The following is a 21,483-nucleotide window of genomic DNA, read 5'->3' as shown; positions in this document are numbered from 1 at the left end:
CAGCAATCTCTAAGAAAGGAAACGTTGATTTCAATGCTAACAGGTATGACCCTAAATCGTTCCCTTCCCTAGCAACACCTTGGGAGGAACATAGGGCTTCAGAGAGACAGGATCTGTAATCGCCATGTTACTTAGTGTGCAGCAGAACTGATGGGTCCTCCTTTCTGGAAACTAAGCCTCTGTTTTTTGTTGAGCACCTGAAGGATAAGTTTGAGGAAGTGACAGTGCTGTCCAAAATGTGCAATGGGTCGGTTTTGATTCGGACAGCATCCACAATCCAGTCCTGAGCATTACTAGCCTGTGACAAGCTGGGTGATGTTCTTGTTTTGGTCACTTGCCACAAAAGCCTCAGTGTGGTCCAGGGAATTATTTTTCGTCATGAACACCTATTACAGTCCAATGATGAGCTACATGCCAATTTAGAACAGCGGGGTGTTCATTTCGTCCAGCGCATTTACAGGGGAGCCACCGGTGCCTTCATCTTGGCCTATTAGGGTGATCCATTACCTGAAAAGGCCAAGGTGATGGTGTACCGATGTGATGTCAGACCCTATGTCCCTCCCCCTATGTGGTGCTTTAAGTGCTGGACATTCAGGCCCATGTCTTCCCGTTGCCATTCCAGCGCCACATGTAGAGACTGCAGACATTCACTACATCTGAAAACTCTATGTGCAGCTCCTCCCAACTGTGTGAACTGTGGACAGCATCACTCCCCCTGCTTAACGGACTGCCCGGTACTCCAAAAGGAGCACAAAATTATGAAGTACAAGACCCTGGACAGGTTGTCTTACTGCAAGGCTAAACTCAAATATGAAAGACTTAACCCTGTTCCCATGATTTCTTCTTATGCTGCCGCCACGACAGCGTCGCCATCGATGACACTGTTATGCCCATCATCTCATGTTACTCCAGTGGGCCCTCGGGGCTGCCCAGCTTCCTCCCCCCTCCAGTTGGCTGAGGGCACATCTTCTTCTGTTGCTCTCAAAGCTTCTGCTTTGGGAGCATCGCCCCCCAAAATGCCGGGGACATCAGTCGCCTCCCCCCCAGCCGGAGATGGAACGGCCTCCTCAGGCCCCTCTTATGTGGAAGGGGACGGTTGGGACTCTACCTTCCATGGTCCCCCTTCCCCCTCGCCCCCAGTGGTCACCAGGTGGTGGTTGAAAGAGCCACTTGCTGCTGGTTGAAGGGCGTCAAGGTCTTCCTCTGTCCCTGAGGCAACTTCCGAGAAGCCCTCCCAGCAACCCCCTAAGGAGCAGCAAGAGGGCAAAATTTGAAAGATATGAGAGCCTCCAGTGCCCCCTACACCAGCACTCCCACACGGCTCTGTGTCCGAGGATGAGGTGGAGATTCTGGCATCCCCTGAGGACCTAGATCTTGCCGACGCCGCAGATGCCATGGTACTGGGTGCCAACACTCAGCCAGTGGCAACAGGTGATGCTGAGGCCTCATTTGCCTCCTGGGTCCCTCTATGCCACCCCAGATGACAGAAAGCGTAATTCTCCAGTGGGACTGCGGCAGTTTTTTCTCCCACTTGGCTGAGTTATGTCAACTTGTAAGCAGTAACCCAGCTTTTCGCTTTGTCCTTAAAGAGACCTGCTTTCCCACAGTGCAGATCCCCGCCCTTTGTGGCTATCGGGGGTACTATAAAAATCGTCCTGCCTATGACAGACTGTCAGGTGGGGTATGTATTTTTGTCCTTACCTCTGTCTGTAGCGAACCTGTACCCCTTCAAACACCTTTAGTAGCTGTGGCTGTCAGGGTGAGGACAACACAGGAAATTACCGTCTGTAGCATCTGCCTCCTTTCATATGGTGAAGCACCACCACATGTTTTGGGTGCATTCATCTCACAGCTCCCCCCACCTTTTCTCGTTCTGGGTGATTTTAATGCTAATAACCCTTTGTGAGGTGGAGCCAAGGTTAATGGACGTGGCAAAGATGTTGAGGACGTACTCACTCACCTCGACCTTTGCCTCCTCAGTACAGGTGCCCCACACATTTCAGTGTGGCATATGGCACATATTCAGCCATTAATCTCTTGGTTTGCAGTCCTGGCCTTCTCCCATCTATCCACTGGAGAGCACGTGATGACTTGTGTGTTAGTGGTCACTTCCCCATCTTCCTGTCACTCCCCTGTCATCATGCCCATGGCTGCCTACTCAGACGGGCTTTAGCCAAGGCAGATTGGGAAGCCTTCACCGCTGCTGTCACCATTGAGTCTCCCCCACATGGTGCCATCAATGTGGCAGTTGAGCAGGTCACTGCAACGATCGTTTCAGCTGAGGAAATCACGATCCTTTGTTCCTTAGGGTGCCCCAAGTGAAAGACAGTACTGTGGTGGCCACCGGAAATTGCTAAGGCCAGTAAAGAAATTAGGCGGTCTCTACAGCGACGTAAGAGGCACCCTTCCCTGAAGCATGTAATAGCTTTTAAACAGCTCTGTGCCCGTGTTCGCCAGCTTTTGAGTACCAGACTCCAACAGGTGTCCCTGACATTGACATCAGTGGCGTGTTATCTACTGACGCAAATTCGATTGACAAGCACTTTACTGAGCACTGTGCTCAAGCATCTGCGTCAGAGAATTGCCCCCAGCATTTCACGCCCTCAAATGGCTGATGGAAAGGAAAGTCCTCTCGTTCAGTACATGCCACAGTGAACCATAAAACGGCCCATTTACAGAGTGGGGAGCTTCTCGGCACCCTTGCACATAGCCCCAACACAGCTCCCGGGCTGGGTTGGAACCACAGCCAGATGATTAAATATCTCTCGTCCGACTACAAGCGACACCTCCTCGTCGCCTTCATCCGTATCTGATGCAATGGTGCCTCTCCATTACAATGGAGGGAGAGCACCATCATTCCGGTGCTCAAACCCGGTAAAAACCCACTTGATGTGGATAACTATTGGCCCATCAGCCTTACCAGCATCCTTTGTAAGCTGCTGGATCGTATCATATGTCGGCAGTTGTGTTGAGTCCTGGAGTCACGTGGCGTGGCCTACTGGCTCTGTGCCAGGGCGGTTCCCGCCAGGGTTGCTCTACCACTGATAATCTTGTGTCCCACAAGTCTGCCATCCAAACAGCCTTTTCCAGTCATCAACACCTGGTTGCCGTCTTTTTTGATTTACGGAAAGCTTACAACATGACCTGGCAACATCATATCCTTGCCACATTATATGAGTGGGGTCTCCAGGGCCCACTTCAGAGTTTTATCCAAAATTTCCTATTGCTCTGTACTTTCCGTGTCCAAGTTGGTGCCTCCCATAGTTCCTCCCATATCCAGGAGAATGGGGGTTCTGCAGGGCACTTTATTGAGTGTATCTCTATTTTTAGTGGTCATTAATGATCTACCAGCAGCTGTAGAGCTGTCTGTCTCACCTTCTTTGTATGCAGATGACTTATGCATCTCATACTGCTCCCCTAGTACTGGTGTTGCTGAGCGGCACTTACAGGGAGTCATCCACGAGGTGCAGTCCTGGTCTCTGGCCCACAGCTTCCAGTTTTCAGCCGCATAGTCATGTGTCATGCACTTATGTCAGCATCGTACCATTCATCCGCAACCAGAACTTTACCTTAATGACAATCCACTCACTGTAGTGGAGACATACCAATTCTTACGACTGGTTTTTGATACCCTATTGACTTGGTTTCCTCACCTTCGTCAGCTTAAGCAGAAGTGCTGGCTGCAGCTCTACGTAGCCCTTGTTGAATTCCATCTTGACTCTGGGAGTCTGGTTTATGGTTCGGCGTCACCCTCAGCATTGCGTTTACCACGGTGGTGTTCAACTAGCGATGGGAGCTTATAGGATGAGTCGGGTGACCAGTGTCCTGGTGGAGTCTCTCCATTGAAGGTTAGGTGTGCACAACTGCTGGCCAGTTGCATTGCATCTGAATTACTGTCTCCTTTTCCCACCCATAGTGGTTCATGTCCCGCATCAGTGATCCAGGTCAGTGCTTACAATCACAGTTCGTACCCGATCCCTCCTATGTGAACTAGAGTCCTTTCCTTTACCACCTCCCCTCTGGGTCCATCTGCGTACACCTCCATGGTGTATACTGAGGCCGCAACTTTGTCTGGACCTTTCGCATGACCCTAAGGACACAGTTCCTCCCACTGCTCTCCACTTTCATTTCCTCTCGACTCTTGCCATGTCCTGGGCCTTTGAAGTAGTTTACACCAAGGGTTCGTTGACTGATGGTCATGTTGGTTTTGCCTATGTTCACAGCAGGCATGTTGAACAGCACTCCTTCGAGATGGCTGCAGTGTTTTCACTGCAGAGCTGGTGGCCATATCTCATGCTCTTGAGCACATCCGCTCATGCCCTGGCAAGTTGTTTCTTCTCTGTACTGACTCCTTGAGCAGCCTCCAAGCTATCGACCAGTGCTACCCTCACCATCCCTTGGTAGCGACCATCCGAGAGTCCCTGTATGCTCTGGAATGGTCCAGTCATTCAGTAGTTTTTGTCTGGACCCCGGGACACATTGGAATCTCGGGCAACAAACTTGCTGACAGGCTAGCAATTCAGGCTAAGTGGAAACCGTTTCTGGAGATGGGCATCCCTGAACCTGACCTGCATTCTGTATTATGCCATAGGGTTTTTCGGCTTTGGGAGACGGAATGGCATAACAGCACGTCCAACAAACTGCATGTCATTAAGGAAGCTACAAATGTGTGGGCCTCTCGCAGGGACTCTGTGGTTCTCTGCTAGCTCCACATTGGCCATACATGGCTAACACATGGTTAGCTCCTCCGTTGCTTGGACCCACCTCGGTGTCGCTGTGGCTCCCCTATGACTGTTGTCCACATCTTGCTGGACTGCCCATTTTTAGCCACTCTGCGGCAGACTTTTAACCTTCCCAGCACCCAACCTTCGGTATTGGGTGACAGTGGCTCAACAGCAGATTTAGTTTTACGTTTTATTCATGAGGAGGGTTTTTATCGTACCCTCTAAGGGTGGACATTTGGCCTTCATCCTCCCTCCATTTTAACTCTTGTCTCCCTTTCTTTACATTTATTTGTGGTGTTTGTCTTGTCCCTTCAAGTGTTCCATCTCGCCTTACCTTTTGAGGTGGACATTTTAGTGTCTTGTGGAGTGGCTGGCTCATCCTCTTTTATTCTTGTGATCAGCCAGCACTATGGTTAATACCTTCTTCTACTTTTCTTTGTGGTGTACATTTCCCCATTTTTTGTTTGTTCCATTCGTTTTCTTTTAAGGTGTGGTTCTGCATTCCTTTTCCCCCTTTTACTTTCCCAGACGTACTTTGGGTGTTGTTTTAACCCGAGCCTTGTTTACGTCAGGAGAAATGGACTGATGTCCCTGTAGTTTGGTCCTTTATACCCTAAACCCAAACCTTGGATCCCATATCACACATTGAAACTCTTGTCCTCCAGGAACTAGAGCAACTTGCACACCACCACCACCACCACCACCTTGAAAAATTCTCCTCCCTGTTCACTTCCTACTCCGGCCTTGGATTGCCACCCTCCACCACCTCTACAACCACCTCCAAACAAGTCCCCATGCTCCCTCATAGCTGACAAACCCAATCTTGCAGACCTACTGCATTTACCCCACCCTCAGAAAGTCCCTTCCACTTCCATACAGAATCCAGAACCCAAACAGACTCGAAGCTCAGTCGTGAACCTTTCCTCCAAGAGCCCTGCAGAAGTATCCGTTCTTTCCAAGGGTCTCACCTTTTGCCCCACACCAAAATTCAGTCATGCAGGATTTCTTAAAGACCTTCTCTCATTCTCCTAGTGTCTGCAGTGGAAACACATTTTTGCCACCAACCCTACCAATCAGACTCAACCAGAGACTAATGTTGAACCGTGCCTAACTCAGTTCACTCCTCCATCAAACTGTGATCCACCCTCACTGCCCCAAATCACCCCATGTTAACTTTCTGGAATTTCTTAACCTCAAACATTGCCATACAATCATTCCCCAAATCCCTCAATGTGCAAACTAACCTTACATCTGCAAAAAGAACCGCAATCCACCACCTAAAAACTGCTCCTGACCTTATAATCCTACCTGCTGACAGAGTCTCCACCACTGTTGTTTTGAATCAGAAGGATTCTGCTAGCTGTCAGATTCTTCCACCAACAAACCCTGCCACAGTGACCCTATTTCAGAAATCCAATGTGATCTCCAGTCTCTCCTCAAATCCTTAGGCCCATCCCAGAACCTCACATCAGAGTCCATCTCTCTCCTCACCCATGACACTACCTGCACTCCTACATTCTGCATGCTTCCTAAAGTCCATAAACCCAACCACTCAGTATGCCCCATTTTGTGGCCAGTTACTGTGCCCCAACTGAGAGAATCTCTCCTCTCCTGGATCAACACCTTCAGCTTATTACCCTCAACCTACCCTTCTATATAAAAGATACCAACCATTTCTTCACCAAATCTCCACAGTTGCTGTTGCTTTACCACATTGTGTACTGCTCATCATATCGATGCCATCTCCCTTTACACTAACATCTCTAATACTCATGGTCTTACCACTATTGAACACCAAGTTTCTCAATGCCCAATGTATTCCAAAACAACAGCCTCATTCCTAGTCACCATGATAGTCTATATACCTATATCCTCACCCACAATTACATCTCCTTTGAAGGCATTACCTACAAACAAATCCTGGGTGCGGCTGTGGGCACCCGCATGGCACCATCCTATGCCAGCTTATACATTGGCCATGTAGTGGAATCCTTCCTTAACACCCAAAATCCCAAACCCCTCACCTGGTTCAGATTCATTGGTGATGTCTTTGTGATCTGGATTGAGGGTGAGGAACACTATCCACATTCCTCCAGAAACTCACCATCTTCTCCCCCATTTGCTTCATCTGATCCTACTCAAACCAGCAAGTCACCTTCCTTGATGTTGACCACCACCTCAAAGATGGCTACATCAGTACCTCTGCCCATATAAAACCTACCAACCACCAGCCGTACCTCCACTCTGACAGCTGCCACCCGTTAAATACCAAGAAGTATCTTCCGTACAGCCTAGCCACACGTGTCAGTCGCATCTTTAGTGACAGGCTGTCCCTCTCGAAGCATACCGAGGGTCTCACGGAGGCCTTCACAGACCGTAATTACACTCCCAACCTTGTACAAAAATATATCTCCCATGGCTTATCTTTCCAGTCAGGCACCACCACCCAAAGTCCAACAGTCTGGCCTTCATGACTCAGTACCACTCAGGACTGGAGCAACTGAATCACATTTTTCGCCATAGTTTTGACTACCACTCTTAGTGCCCTTAAATGATAAATATCCTACCCACTATCCTTCGCACCCTTTCCACAGTGGTAGTCTGCAACCCACCGAACCTACACAATATCCTCATCCATCCCTACCCAACCCCTGCTTCCAACCCTCTTGCCTCATGGCACATATCCCTGCAATAGACCTAGATGCAAGACCTGACATGTACGTTCTCCTACCACCACGTATTCCAGCCCGGTCACAGCCATCACCTATCCAATCAAAGGCAGTGCTACCTGTGAAACCAGTCACGTGGTTTCCAAACCATGTTGCAACCACTGTGCTGCATTCTACATGAGCATGACAACCAACGAGCTGTGCGTCTGCATGAATGGACACCAACAAACTGTGGCCAAGAAACAGCTGCACGGTCCCGTTGCTGAGTATGCTGCCCAACAGGACACTTTTAAATTCAATGTCTGCTTCACAACGTGTGCCATCTGTATCCATCTCACCAACACCAGCTTTTCCTAATTATGCAGGTGGGAACTCTCCCTGCAATATAGCCTATGTTCCCATAACGATCCTGGCCGCAACCTTCATTAGTCATTGTCCTTACCTATCTAGCCCCTCCCCTCTTCTCATTCCAGCACTACTCAGCTCTCTATTCCACCAGTACACCCTCAATCATTTTACTTCTCTGCTTTTCCTGGTCTAAGGATTGGTTTATTATGATGGGACAGTGGCAGTGAAATAACACAATACGTACCCTCAACTGCAAACAGGAAAATAGTAAAGAAAGTTCTCCTGGAAAAGAGAAACCTGTTAACTTTGAATGTACATGTAAATGTTATGAATTTTTTTCTGATGTTACCAGTGAAAACCCTAACCTCCAATTTTTTAAAGAATCAAACACGTGTCATATCTCCTGAACTGTATGCTGTACAGTGATACAGTTTTTGTAAGTACATTCAATAGTATCCTAATACTGAAGGCAAAATGCATTGAGATTAGAGTTACACTACTGGTCATTAAAACTGCTACACCACGAAGATGACGTGCTACAGACGCGAAATTTAACCGCCAGGAAGAAGATGCTGTGAAATGAAATGCAAATGATTAGCTTTTCAGAGCATTCACACAAGTTTGGCACCGGTGGCGACACCTACAACGTGCTGACATGAGGAAAGTTTCCAACTGATGTCTCATACACAAACAGCAGTTGACCGGTGTTGCCTGGTGAAACGTTGTTGTGATGCCTCGTGTAAGGAGGAGAAATGCATTCCATCGCGATTGCTGTTTATCGTATTGTGAGATTACTGCTCACGTTGGTTGAGATCCAATGACTGTTAGCAGAATATGGAATCAGTGGGTTCAGGAGGGTAATACGGAATGCCGTGCTGGATACCAACAGCCTCGTATCACTAGCAGTCGAGATGACAGGCATCTTATCTGCATGGCTGTAACGGATCGTGCAGCCACGTCTCAATCCCTGAGTCAACAGACAGGGACGTTTCCAAGACGACAACCATCTGCACGAACAGTTTGACGATGTTTACAGCAGCATGGACTACCAGCTCGGAGACCATGGCTGCGGTTACCCTTGACGCTGCATCACAGACAGGAGTGCCTGTGATGGTGTACTCAACGATGAACCTGGGTGCACGAATGGCAAAACGTCATTTTTTCAGATGAATCCAGGTTCTGTTTACAGCATCATGATGGTCGCATGCATGTTTGGCGACATCGTGGTGTCCCCCTACGGGTTCGGGGGTAAGAATAGGCCCGCGGTATTCCTGCCTGTCGTAAGAGGTGACTAAAAGGAGTCTCAACTGTTTCGGCCTTTAATGTGATGGTCCCCTGAGGGGTTTGACCACTCTATTTCCAAATTTTTCCGTTAGTGCGTACCATTTGGGGAAGGACACCTTACGTGGTGCATCTTAAATCCATCTTGCCCTAAGATCTGGCACACCTGATATTTTCATGGAGTTGGACTTACATCGAGCTTCCGGCCACATCCGCTGCAGTGTGTTCCGGATAGCATCCCTTCCCTCCATTGTGCACATCCATCTTTGCCCTCGTGATGTACATGGATATTTCGACACCCGACATCCAGCACGGTAGCCAGTCCGTTGTGGTGGGGTCGTCATGTACCCTCTTGGTGGTAGCCCCCTGACTACACAGGGATCACACTGCTGATGCCTGAGCTGCTACCTCCCCACGTATGCCGAAGAGTAGATGCCTATCCCTGTGGGGCATCGGGACTCCCGGCAAAGGCCATCCTGCCAGGTGGTCTTTCCTGCGGCTGGGTGGCGCCCGTGGGGAGAGCCCCTGGTCGGAGTGGGTGGCATCAGGGCGGATGACCCGCAATGAAGCATGGTACATCATCTCTCAGTGGTGGGCCTCCACCAGCAGTCTCTAAGCGATCGAGGTCTAACCTCAATGGAAAGAAATTTGATCAGAGATCATTTCCCTCCCTGGCCACTCCATGGGAGGAACGTTTGTCCTAAGAAGGCAGTGGAGATTATTCACCCTGGTACCTCATGTGTACGCGAGTAGATGGGGAATCATTTATGTCGACCAAGCCCCAGTTTTTTGTGGAGCATTTAGAGGACAAGTTCGGGGAGGTGGAGGGCTTGTCCAAAATGTGCTCTGGGTCAGTTCTCATCAAAACAGCATCCTCTGCCCAGTCATGAAGGTTGCTCACTTGCGACAGGTTGGGGGATGTTTCCGTCACCATCACTCCCCATAAGAGTTTAAACATGGTCCAGGGTATTATATTCCACAGGGACCTTCTTCTGCAGTCCGACCATGAACTACGTGCCAATCTAGAACGACGAGGTGTTCACTTCGTCCTGCGCATCCATCGGGGTCCGAGGGATAATCAGGTAGCCACCGGTGCCTTCATCTTGGCCTTCGAAGGTGATGTTTTACCCGAAAAGGTCAAGGTGATGGTTTACCGCTGTGATGTGAAGCCATATATCCCTCCTCCGATGCGGTGTTTTAAATGCTGGAACTTAGGGCGCATGTCATCTCGCTGTACTTCCGGCATCACATGTCGAGATTGTGGACGTCCTTCGCATCCCAATACGTCATGTGCTCTGCCTCCCATCTGTGTTAACTGCGGAGAACACCATTCCCCCTGCTCGCCAGACTGTAGGATATTCCAGAAGGAACGAAAGATAATGGAATATAAGACCCTGGACCGCCTGACCTACACCGAGGCTAAACGGAAGTATGAGCGGCTCCATCCTGTGGCAATGACGTCGACCTATGCCGCTGCTGCAACAACGGTTCTCCCATCGTCACTTATCGTTGGCTCTAAGATCTGTCAGAATCCACCGGCCCCCTTGGTTGTGGAGGGCACTTCACTCCCTGTTGCTCCTGCTCCATTTTCTTCAGGAGCATCACACCCCCCCCCCCCCCCCCCCCAACCATCAGGGACATCAGTTCCCCCTTCCCAGCCGGAGAAGAGTAAGACATTTCTACGGCTACTCTCACCGGGAAGGGGTCCCTTTGGGACCTACCTTCGCAAGTTCCGACCAGTGGAAAAGCGGACACCCGCAAGTGGCTGAAACAACCACCAGTCCCTGGTCGTAGGGCCTCATGGTCGTCGTCCGTCCCTGAGACTGACCCAGTGAAGCCCTCCAAGCCTGAACCACCGAAGGCACAGCGAGAGAAACAGAAGAAGAAGAAAGTCCCCAAGGCTAATGACATTGCGGTGGCACCCATCCCACCGCTTCCTACAAGCACTGCGTCTGAGGACGAGGTGGAGATTCTGACGTCCGCTGAGGACCTCGATCTCGCCGGTCCCTCAGATGCCATGGAAAGCACTAGCACAGGTGCTCAATCGGAGGCAGCAGGTGACCCAGCGGCGTAATCTGCCTTCCCACTCCCGTCACGCCTTTCTCAGACATGGACAATACCATCCTCCAGTGGAACTGCAGCGGTTTCTTCCACCATCTAGCTGAGCTCCGCCAACTTATCAGCCTTCACCCTTTCTTCTGCATTGCACTTCAGGAAACTTGGTTTCCAGCAATGCGAACCCCCGCCCTCCATGGCTATCGGGGTTATTATAAGAACCGGGCAGCTTATGAAAGGGTGTCTGGTGGCGTCTGCATATATGTCCTTAACTCTCTTCACAGCGAGTCTGTCCCTCTACATACAGCTTTAGAGGCTGTCGCTGTTCGGGTGTGAACGCCACAGGCTGTTACTGTCTGCAGTCTTTACCTTCCACCGGATGGTGATGTCGCGCAGCATGTCCTGGTTGCGCTGATAGCCCAATTGCCGCCACCTTTCTTGTTACTGGGCGACTTTAACGCCCATAACCCTCTGTGGGGTGGGTCAGTGGCAACAGGTCGAGGCGCCACCGTTGAGCATTTATTGGCGCAGCTCGATCTCTCGATTTTAAATGATGGTGCCTCCACACACTTCAGTGTGGCGCATGGCACAAACTCCGCCATTGACCTATCGGTCTGTAGCCCTATCCTCTTACCGTCTGTCCAATGGAGTGTGCATGACGACCTGTGTGGTAGTGACCATTTTCCAATCTTTCTGTCACTGCCACGGCGTCACTCTTCTGGGCGCCCCAGCAGGTGGGCTATGAATAAGGCTGACTGGGACTTGTTCTCCTCCATTGCCGCTATTGAGCCTCTCTGTAGTGACAACATTGATGAGGTGGTTCACTCAGTCACCACCAGCATCGTTACTGCCACAGAATCTGCCATTCCCAGTTCTTCTGAGTCTCCTCGGCGGCTGACTGTGCCTTGGTGGTTGCCTGAGATCGCTGAGGCGCAAGGCGCAGTCTTGGGCTGTAGCCCATGGTTTTCAGTTTTCGGCTGCCAAGACCCGTGTTATGCATTTCTGCCAGTGCCGAACGGTCCATCCTGAGCCGCGGCTTTAATTTGCCGACGAACTCCTTGCTGTGGTGGAGACCCACAGGTTTTTGAGTGTAGTTTTTGATGCCCGGCTGACTTGGCTGCCTCATATTCGGCAGCTTAAACAGGCGTGTTGGCGGCATCTAAATGCTCTGAGACGTTTGAGCCACACCCGCTGGGGCACCGACCGATCTACCCTGTTACGGCTCTACCAGGCGTTAATCCAGTCCCGTCTGGATTATGGGTGCCTGGCTTATGGCTCAGCATCCCCATCTGCGTTGCAGGTGCTGGACCCAATCCTCCACAGTGGGATACGCCTTGCCACTGGTGCTTTCCGTACCAGCCCTGTGGACAGCGTACTAGTGGAGGCAGGTGTCCCTCCACTGCGGTTACGGCGCCAACGTTTGCTGGCCGCTTATGCTGCCCATGTTTTCAGCTTGCCCGAGCATCCTAACTATCGGCTACTATTCCCACAGTCACACGTCCATCTTCCAGAACGTCGACCCAGGGCTGGCAGTAAGATCGCGGTCCGCGTCAGAGAGCTTCTCTCCGAGCTTGGGGCCTTACTTCTTCCGCCTCCTTTCAGGGCACCTCTGCGTACACCCTCATGGTGTGTGCCTCATCCTCGCCTTCAGCTGGAATTGGCACAGGGCCCGAAGGACTCAGTCCCTCCGGAGGCCTTCCACCACCGCTTTCTTTCCCTCCTTGCAATGTATCAGGGCTCTGGCATTGCGTACACTGATGGCTCGAAGGTTGCTGGTCGTGCCGGTTATGCGCTTACTCTAGGGGACCATTCCGAACAACGTTCATTGCCGGCTGGCTGCAGCGTTTACACTGCTGAACTAGTCGCCATCTTTCGTGCTGTAGAGTATATCCGCTCCTGCTCAGGTGAGTCCTTTGTGATCTGTAGCGATTCCCTGAGCAGTTTACGAGCTCTCGACCAGTGTTTCCCTCATTCTCGTCTGCTGATGGCTATCCAGGAGTCCCTGCATACTCTTGCCCGTTGCGGCCGCTCTGTGGTCTTTGTGTGGACCCCCGGTCATGTCGGTATCCCGGGCATGAATATGTTGACCACCTGGCGAAAGAGGCCATCAGTAAACCATCTATGGACATTGGCCTCCCAGAGACTGATTTGCGAGCAGTCCTCCGCCGAAAAGATTTTGCGCTTTGGGACGCTGAATTGCGCGATCGGATCACGCCCAATAACCTCCATGCCATTAAGGAGACGACGACTGTGTGGCAGTCATCCATGCGAGCCAACCGCAGGGACTCAGTCGTCCTTTGTTGGCTCCGCATTGGCCACTCTTGGCTGACACACAGTTACTTACTGCGTCGGGAGGACCCTCCTCTGTGTCGCTGCGGGGCGGCTTTGACAGTGGCCCACATTTTGTTGGCCTGCCCCCTTTTAGCTGTGGTCAGGCAGACATTTGCGCTGCCTGATACGCTCCCTGCCCTTTTAACTGATGACCCTGCTATGGCTGGCTTAGTTTTACGTTTTATTCGGGCAGGGGGGTTTTATCATTTAATTTGAGTGTTTATGTTTTATTTTATTGTTTTGTGTTGATTCAGGCCTTTGGCCTACAGTTTTAAACTGAGTTTTTAATGTGTTCTCGGTGGTTGGCTTTTCCTTTTTTATTCTATGGTCGGCCAACCACCTCCACACTCCGTGTGATTTTAATTTGTTATGTCTGTTCTTTGTCTGAGTTTTTCTTGTCCTGTGTTGTCTGTTGTCTCTATTATCCATTTTTTTAGTCTGTGTGGTAGTTTTTAAGTTTTGGAACAAGGGACCGATGACCGTTGCAGTCTGGTCCCTTTAATCCCACAAACCAACCGACATTGCGGTGAACGCACATTGGAAGCGTGTATTCGTCACCGCCATACTGGCTTATCACCCAGCATGATGGTATGGGGTGCCATTGGTTCCACGTCTTGGTCACCTCTTGTTCGCATTGACGGCACTTTGAACAGTGGACATTACATTTCAGATGTGTAATGACTCGTGGCTGTACCCTTCATCGATCCCTGCTAAACCCTACATTTCAGCAGGATAATGCATGATCACATGTTGCAGGTCCTATACGGGCCTTTCGGGATACAGAAAATGTTCGACTGCTGCCCTGGCCAGCACATTCTCCAGATCTCCCACCAATTTAAAATGTCTGGTCAATGGTGGCCGAGCAACTGGCTCGTCACAATATGCCAGTCACTACTCTTGATGAACTGTGGTATCGTGTTGAAGCTGCATGGGCAGCTGTACCTGTACACACCATCCGAGCTCTGTTTGACTCAATGCCCAGTCGTATCAAAGCCGTTATTAAGGCCAGAGGTGGTTGTTCTGGTTACTAATTTCTCAGGATCTATGCACCCAAATTGCGTGAAAATGTAATCACATGTCAGTTCTAGTATAATATATTTGTCCAATGAATACCCGTTTATCATCTGCATTTCTTCTTGGTGTAGCAATTTTAATGGTCAGTAGTGTAATAGTAGAGAAATAATAATTTAGAACATCGTGGCTTATGCTGCAGTTTTACTGCATGAACAGGGAAAATATAGCAAATGATAAACTTTTACCATTCCATCATTTTGTGGAGAGTGACATTGAGAAAAAGATTCAGGATGGTGTGAAATTATGTGTAATGGTTGTTGGATGGTTCTAAATGCTCTCATTCTCAAATACAGAATAAATATAGTCTGGATAATTTCTGTACAGTTAGTTACATTCCCTCAAGACACATACACAGTTTCTAACTGTAAACTGGACTCATAGAGTTAAAGCTTTAAAATAAGATTTTGACTCATAATGAGTGGATTATGCTGGCATTTTAAATATTTTAATTCACTCAGTAACTGTGTGAAAAAGAAAAGAAAATCTTTATGATCTCTGGAATCCAATAGATAGGCAACCTGGCAGTTGGATTGTGCTCAAAGTTAGCTGTTTACTAATGTAAGGATTTGACTGGAATGTAACCTTGCACACATGTGAAATGTGAATAATAAACATTTTAGATAAGAAGAGAATAGATACTTTTGAAATGTGGTATGACAGAAGGAAGTTGAAAATTAAGTGGGTAGTTTGGATAAGTGATGAGGTGGTACTGAATGAAATTGGAAAACAACTTTACCATAAAATTTGACTAGAAGAAGGGAACGGTTGATTGGACACATCCTGAGGCATAAAAGATTCGTCAGTTTGTTCATGGAGGGAATTGTGGGATAAAAATAGCAGAGGCCAAAGGTTGAACGCAATAAGCAGTTTCAAATGTATGTATTGCAAGTTGCATTAGTTATGGAGAGATGAAGAGACTTGCATAGGATAGGCAAACATGTATTATTGAACATTTCTCATTATGACTAGGACATAAACTGCTTATAAATTTAAGTACAAAAATTGCAATATTTTCATTAATTTATGCAGATTGTAGCAAAAGAAATGTTTTGGAGCAAGAAAGAATTTTATAACAGTCAATACTGATCTTTATGAATTGGAGATGTTTGATGGACTATCAGGTTATCACATCCTTTTCATTTGGTACAGATGCAGAAAGTATTGGGTGATTCTCTTGGAAGGTGTTGCATTCCTACATAATTAGAAGTAATGTTCTCACAACCAAAATTTTACAGAATTTCTCGTTTGTTGATTGATTCTTCACTTCTGCTTCTCCATTGCAAAGATTTGAGCACAGACACACTGTGTCAGACTGAGCAAAAACATTCTAAAACTCTCCCATGTGGTCGCAGCTGCATTTACTTTCATGATCTTGTAATAATCAGAGTAGTGTCTACTTATTTGTTAAGACTAACAGTATAATCCAAATCATCTCCTTACAGGATTCACATTATAATTTGCTTGGCAATTTAGACTAACCCAATCACATTGATTATTTTTATCAACATTTTCTTTCTTTTCTGATGAAATTTCCAGAATTATCACATTTAACTTATTTCAGTATTTTTTCTATTCCACCTTGTCCAGAAGAATTAAAATGTTAATTAGTATGATCATCTTCCCAGTAAGGATAATTCTTCAGAATCTTAAGTTATGTGAATTATGTAATGTTGAGAATACAACATGTTATGCATATCTATTGTTGTTTGATTTGGTCTGTTATTTCATGTAAAACTGAATGTAAGTAAAAGAAAACTTGTAGAGGGAGCTTATTCTGAATAGCAGCAAACTGTGTTACCAAATGGCTAATATGAAGCACACAGTCAGTTGCATTTTCCTATCTAATGGGCTACCAGGTGCAAAAAAATTTGGTTTTCATTATTTCATATAATTATCGACCAAATTTAAACTGCTGTCATTATTTTTTGTTAAACTTTTTACATTGTTAGAAACTGTGTAAGATATATACAAGTAAGTAGTGTAGCTCACAGTGCACAAATTGCCCAGATTATATTCATCCATTACTTAAGAATAAGAAGACTTAGTGACTTACAACAAATTTTACTCATAACTTCAAACCTTTTTTCTCACTGACGAACAAACTGATCGGAGAAAAAAAGAATAAAAAGTTTATCACTTATCACATTTTTTCCTGTTTGTGCAGTAAAACTTCAGCATCAGGTGTAATGTTTTAATTTATTAATCCTTTACTACCAATTGTATTCACAACATGTTTTGCAGACAGTATGCACATATCCCACTGAATATACCTATGAAATCATATCGTTTCACAACACACATTTCTTGAGGTATGATATCATAACCATTAGGTACATCAAAAACTACTTTTTTCTTGGAAGGAATTGCAAATCATCCATTGTTTGATAATGAGAACACTTAGTGACTTCGAACAAACTTTAATGATGATTGTACTTTTTCATTAATCTGGGGGGGACAATCTGAAACTAATAAAACAATCATAATTAGGGTTTTGCTCCTTCAGTAGTGATGGTTTTACATGCTTAACATTGAATATTTGAAGCATTAACTCATTTGTAAGGTATTCAGATGTTTGAAGCTATTTAATATGGGGAAGTTCAATTCCTTAAAGAATTATGGTTGGCATTTTACTGATGTCAACTATGAAATGCTATCAGAATTGAAGGATTAACTATGGAAAAAGAAATATACATGTATACTGTGATGATGTTAGTTGCGGGTATCACAATGTTGGATAAGCGAATCTCTGTCTGTTACATTACAAGAGGTGCATCTAGCCAGTCTTTGGACAGAAGATGACGATGACAACAATGACGGCAACAATAACAATAACAACAAAATAAACAAACAAAACCAAATATTAGCAGATACATGTTGTTAAGTGTTGACAGCTACACAGGAGTTTTATTTATCTGTGTATATTCAGTCCATTAAAAGAGAGACATGGAGTTAAAACTGCAGGTAAATTGTCTGGATACTATGCATAACTCTGTAAAGGGATGTTTACTTTAAACATGTTTCAGTAGAGCGAATGGTTCATCATAACTGTCTTATGTGAGTGGTATTTGAAGTCTGTCTTGACTATTAATACTGTACTGCTGTCTTTTTATCCACTTCGCTGAAATGGGTACCACATACTGCAGATTTCATAAGTTATAGTTTTCCTGAGGAAGAAAATCAAACGTATTTCTGAATTACTGCACACTGTCAAAAGTGTTGCTCATGTAAAGTGTTGAAAACCACAACACGCATTGAAAACTTGGATATTTTGTCATGTGAGATGGTGCTGGACTCAATTGCAAGAGAAGAATTCAAATTACCGTATGTCTTCACAAGTTTATGTTTTCCAAGGTTTCCATAATTGCTGGGTGAACCTTGAAATAGGACACATCTAATTTTCTTCACTGTTTGTAACCATTCAAAGTTCGTAATTCATCTCCACTGATCTTGTTGGCAGTGCTATGTTAAACCTTAATCTTCCATCATGTTTACAAAATCCATTATTTTTTATGTCATTGTAAATTAGACATTAGTTATTACTGTTGGTGAGTAAAAACATCATTAACAATTTTAGCCTACAATTAATTATGCACAAATTCAATTTTTTTAAATAAAAATAATTCATATTTTTAGGTGCTCTGCCTCCGAACAGGATACAGAAGTGTTCCACTGAAAAATGGCTATAGTGAAGATCTTGAGCTAGCATCATTGCTAGTTCATATTAGTATAACAAATCCAACGGTAAGTCGAAAGCAGTTTTATGTGCTAACACATTAATTTCTCCTTCTTAGCATTTCAGGCAAACATCACGATAATAGTTGAAACTTTAATGTGCATATATTTTTATTTTTTCTTCAGGGGATTGGGGAAGATAGGAAACAGTAGAAAGAAAATGTAAGCTACAGGGTTTCAAAAACCTAATTGTAGAGGTGACTGCAGAGGGGCTGATGTTCACTGCTCCCCACAGTGTTCCCTCAAGTTGTTACATCCACTGAGGTTGCGATAAATGGCGAGAACCTCGAGAAACTCAGTTGGCAAAAACTAAATTCACAAGTGATTAACTACTCTTCCAAAACACTAGTAGGCTAGATGGTGGAACATTATATGTTTTTGAATGTGTAGAGATCATAGCTCGACTAACTGGGGTGCAAGAATGGCACAGAGCTTTAGTGTACAATTGTCAAAGCAAAAACAGTTGATGAAAGGCAAGTACTAGGGACATTGCCCTGCTCAGTGCCAGTGATGTTTTTAGATGCTTTACTGCTGATGGTAGCAATGTGGTTCCTGTCAAAAAAAAACCAAAAGCCTTTGGTGCTCTGGGAGAGGCATCAAGGGGGGGGAACCAACACATGAAATGAACGAGGCTAGCCCTTCTGAGGAGTTATCGACAAAACTAAAATCGAGTAATGGGATGAACATGCTTAACAATGTCTTATTGTGAAATGAAAAGAGGGAATAGTTAGAAAGATACCACATTCTGTAGACACAGTGGAGTAAAGATGTTTGAAGGAACCTTTTAATTCAGTGAAGAAGCAGTATAATAGAGCCTTCCTTAAAGACAAAGCAACTGCAGATAAATCTAGTAGATGTTATGGCTAAAGCAATTTCTAAACTTCAAAACAAGAAGAAAACTTGTAAGGTCCCACCTTTTGAATTTGGCTGCCTCTTGCCAACAAGAGCAACCAGCAGTCAGTTAAGGTGAACTGGGCAAATGCATGACCCAGAAGTACAGTAGCTTGTTTGCTACATTGTACTGCTGTGTTGCAAGCTCTTACATATGTGCTCTACATCTGTTCAAGCTTAAAACAAAACAGGTTTTATTCATGATCATAAGGTTGAATAACTGTTAAATCAGCCACATTTACAATTAATATATGCCTGTGAACCAGTAAAATCAGTGATGGTAGCCAACAAAAAAATGTATTGAGCACTACAGCTGATTGACACTAATATCAATGATTTTGAAAGTTGTGGTTTCCAGTGATAATTGAAAATGTGTGATTGAAATTAAAAGTAATTATTTATTCATATAAGTTGTATTAAAACTTACAATTCATGGCATCACACTGTTCCAAATAATGGATGTGGGTCAAGTGGATTGCTAGCACCACTGCAAGTGCAGCAGACTTGCATATATGTGCTAGACAATTCCTTGAAACTACTATCTATCTACTAATGTTAATGACACACAAATAGAAAGTTCTGACACACCTGAACTTTCACTGAAGTCAAAAAGTTCATACATCAAAATACAGTTCAAAGTCTCATGGCATTAGCCTACTTTCTGCGTCCCCCTGCGGGTCCGGGGTAAGAATAGGCCCGAGGTATTCCTGCCTGTCATAAGAGGCAACTAAAAGGAGTCCCTCCCCCTCAAGGGGGTAGTTAGCGCCTGCGTCCGGAGACGGACGGTTCCACGACCTCTATTTGCGGTCATTTTGCTTTTTCACTTCTCGTTTCTTCCTTTCTTTGGTTGGTTCCTTTCTTTGCTCTTCTCCACCTCACTGTCTTCCTTACTCTTTCCCCTGCATAATCTCCTTGCCTTCTTCTCATTGCCTTCTTCTCCTTGCCTTCTCCTCCTTGCCTTCTCATTGCCTTCTTCTCCTTGCCTTCTTCTCCTTGCCTTCTCATTGCCTTCTTCTCCTTGCCTTCTCATTGCCTTCTTCTCCTTGCCTTCTCATTGCCTTCTTCTCCTTGCCTTCTCTGGTCTCCGCCTCGGCGTTTGAGACACTGTCCTCTCTCTCTCTCTCTCTCTCTCTCTCTCTCTCTCTCTCTCTCTCTCTCTCCTTTTTCCTCTTCTTCCTTCCTCCCTGTGCGCGCCTGAAGGCCGACCCACGCGTTCGCACGCGTAGCCGGTGACGGGGTAACGCGTAATTCCCCGCCCTGGGTAGACATGTAAGGCACGCGCGTACCCCCTGGTAAAGGCCAGGCCCGGGGAGGGGTGATTGCCTGAGCTGATACCTTCTGACCATGCCGATTGGTCCCTCCGTCTGTTTCTCGGGAGGTGTGACCTGAGGTGTAAACATTCACCTAAGGCGGGAGTGCCCTCTGAGAGGGTCCCCACAAGGAAGGAGCGCGCCATCGGAGACGCTGGCAATCATGGGGGATTTCTCCGCAATGGATTTCACTCCATCTCTCTCGACTTCTGCCCAAAAACGGAAACGTGACCAGCTACCAGTGACAAAAGTACTACCGCCTGCCCCACAGTTCCTCGTCGTTTCTCGATCTGAGGACGGAAAGGATTTTTCCTCTGTCAACCCTTTCGTTATCCAGAAGGGCGTCGATGCCATAGCCGGATCTGTCAAATCCTGTACCAGGTTGCGTAACGGTACCTTATTACTCGAAACTGAGAGCGCCTTTCAGGCACAAAAACTGCTTCGGGCCACACTCCTGTACACATTCCCTGTCCGGGTGGAGGCTCACCGAACTTTGAATTCGTCTCGTGGTGTGGTCTACACTAGATCCCTCGACGGTTTGACTGACGAGGAGATTCAATCTTTCCTCGCTGAGCAGGGCGTGACGGCTGTCCATAGGGTCATGAAAAAGGTCAACAATGACCTTGTACCGACCCGGACACTTTTTTTGACCTTCGATAGTGTTCAGCTGCCATCGCGCATCAAAGCGGGCTACGAGGTTATTTCTGTTCGCCCCTATGTCCCGACACCTACGCGCTGCTACCAGTGTCAGCGTTTCAATCACACTCGCCAATCTTGTTCCAATGCGGCTAAATTTGTCACTTGTTGCAGGGATGCCCATGAGGGTGACTGTCCACCTCCGTCTCCTCGTTGTGTGAACTGTCAGGGTGACCATGCTGCATCCTCCCGCGACTGTCCTGTCTATAAGGAAGAACGCTGTATGCAGGAAATTCGGGTCAAAGAGAAAGTGTCCACCTCGGCTGTTCGCAAGCTATTGGGTAGTAGGAAGCCCACACTGCTCCCAGCGGGGAAATACAGTACTGTCCTCGCCTCTCCTCGGACTACCAGGGAGGTGGCAACCCAGACCTG

General features: G+C 46.7%; 1 protein-coding gene across 1 annotated transcript in view; it reads left to right on the top strand.

Moving 5' to 3' along the window:
* The window catches only part of LOC126260201 (1-phosphatidylinositol 4,5-bisphosphate phosphodiesterase gamma-1), a 282,094-nt gene that overhangs the window by 216,979 nt on the left and 43,632 nt on the right, over positions 1–21,483 (top strand). Inside the window, exon 21 of the mRNA XM_049957484.1 lies at positions 18,116–18,223. Coding sequence (XP_049813441.1) covers positions 18,116–18,223 — 108 coding nt within the window. The remainder of the gene's footprint in view (positions 1–18,115; positions 18,224–21,483) is intronic.

This window comes from Schistocerca nitens, chromosome 5 (genome assembly GCF_023898315.1).
Source record: "Schistocerca nitens isolate TAMUIC-IGC-003100 chromosome 5, iqSchNite1.1, whole genome shotgun sequence".
NCBI lineage: Eukaryota > Metazoa > Arthropoda > Insecta > Orthoptera > Acrididae > Schistocerca > Schistocerca nitens.
Note: the sequence above shows the minus strand (reverse complement) of the source record. Positions and strands in the feature narration are given on the sequence as shown.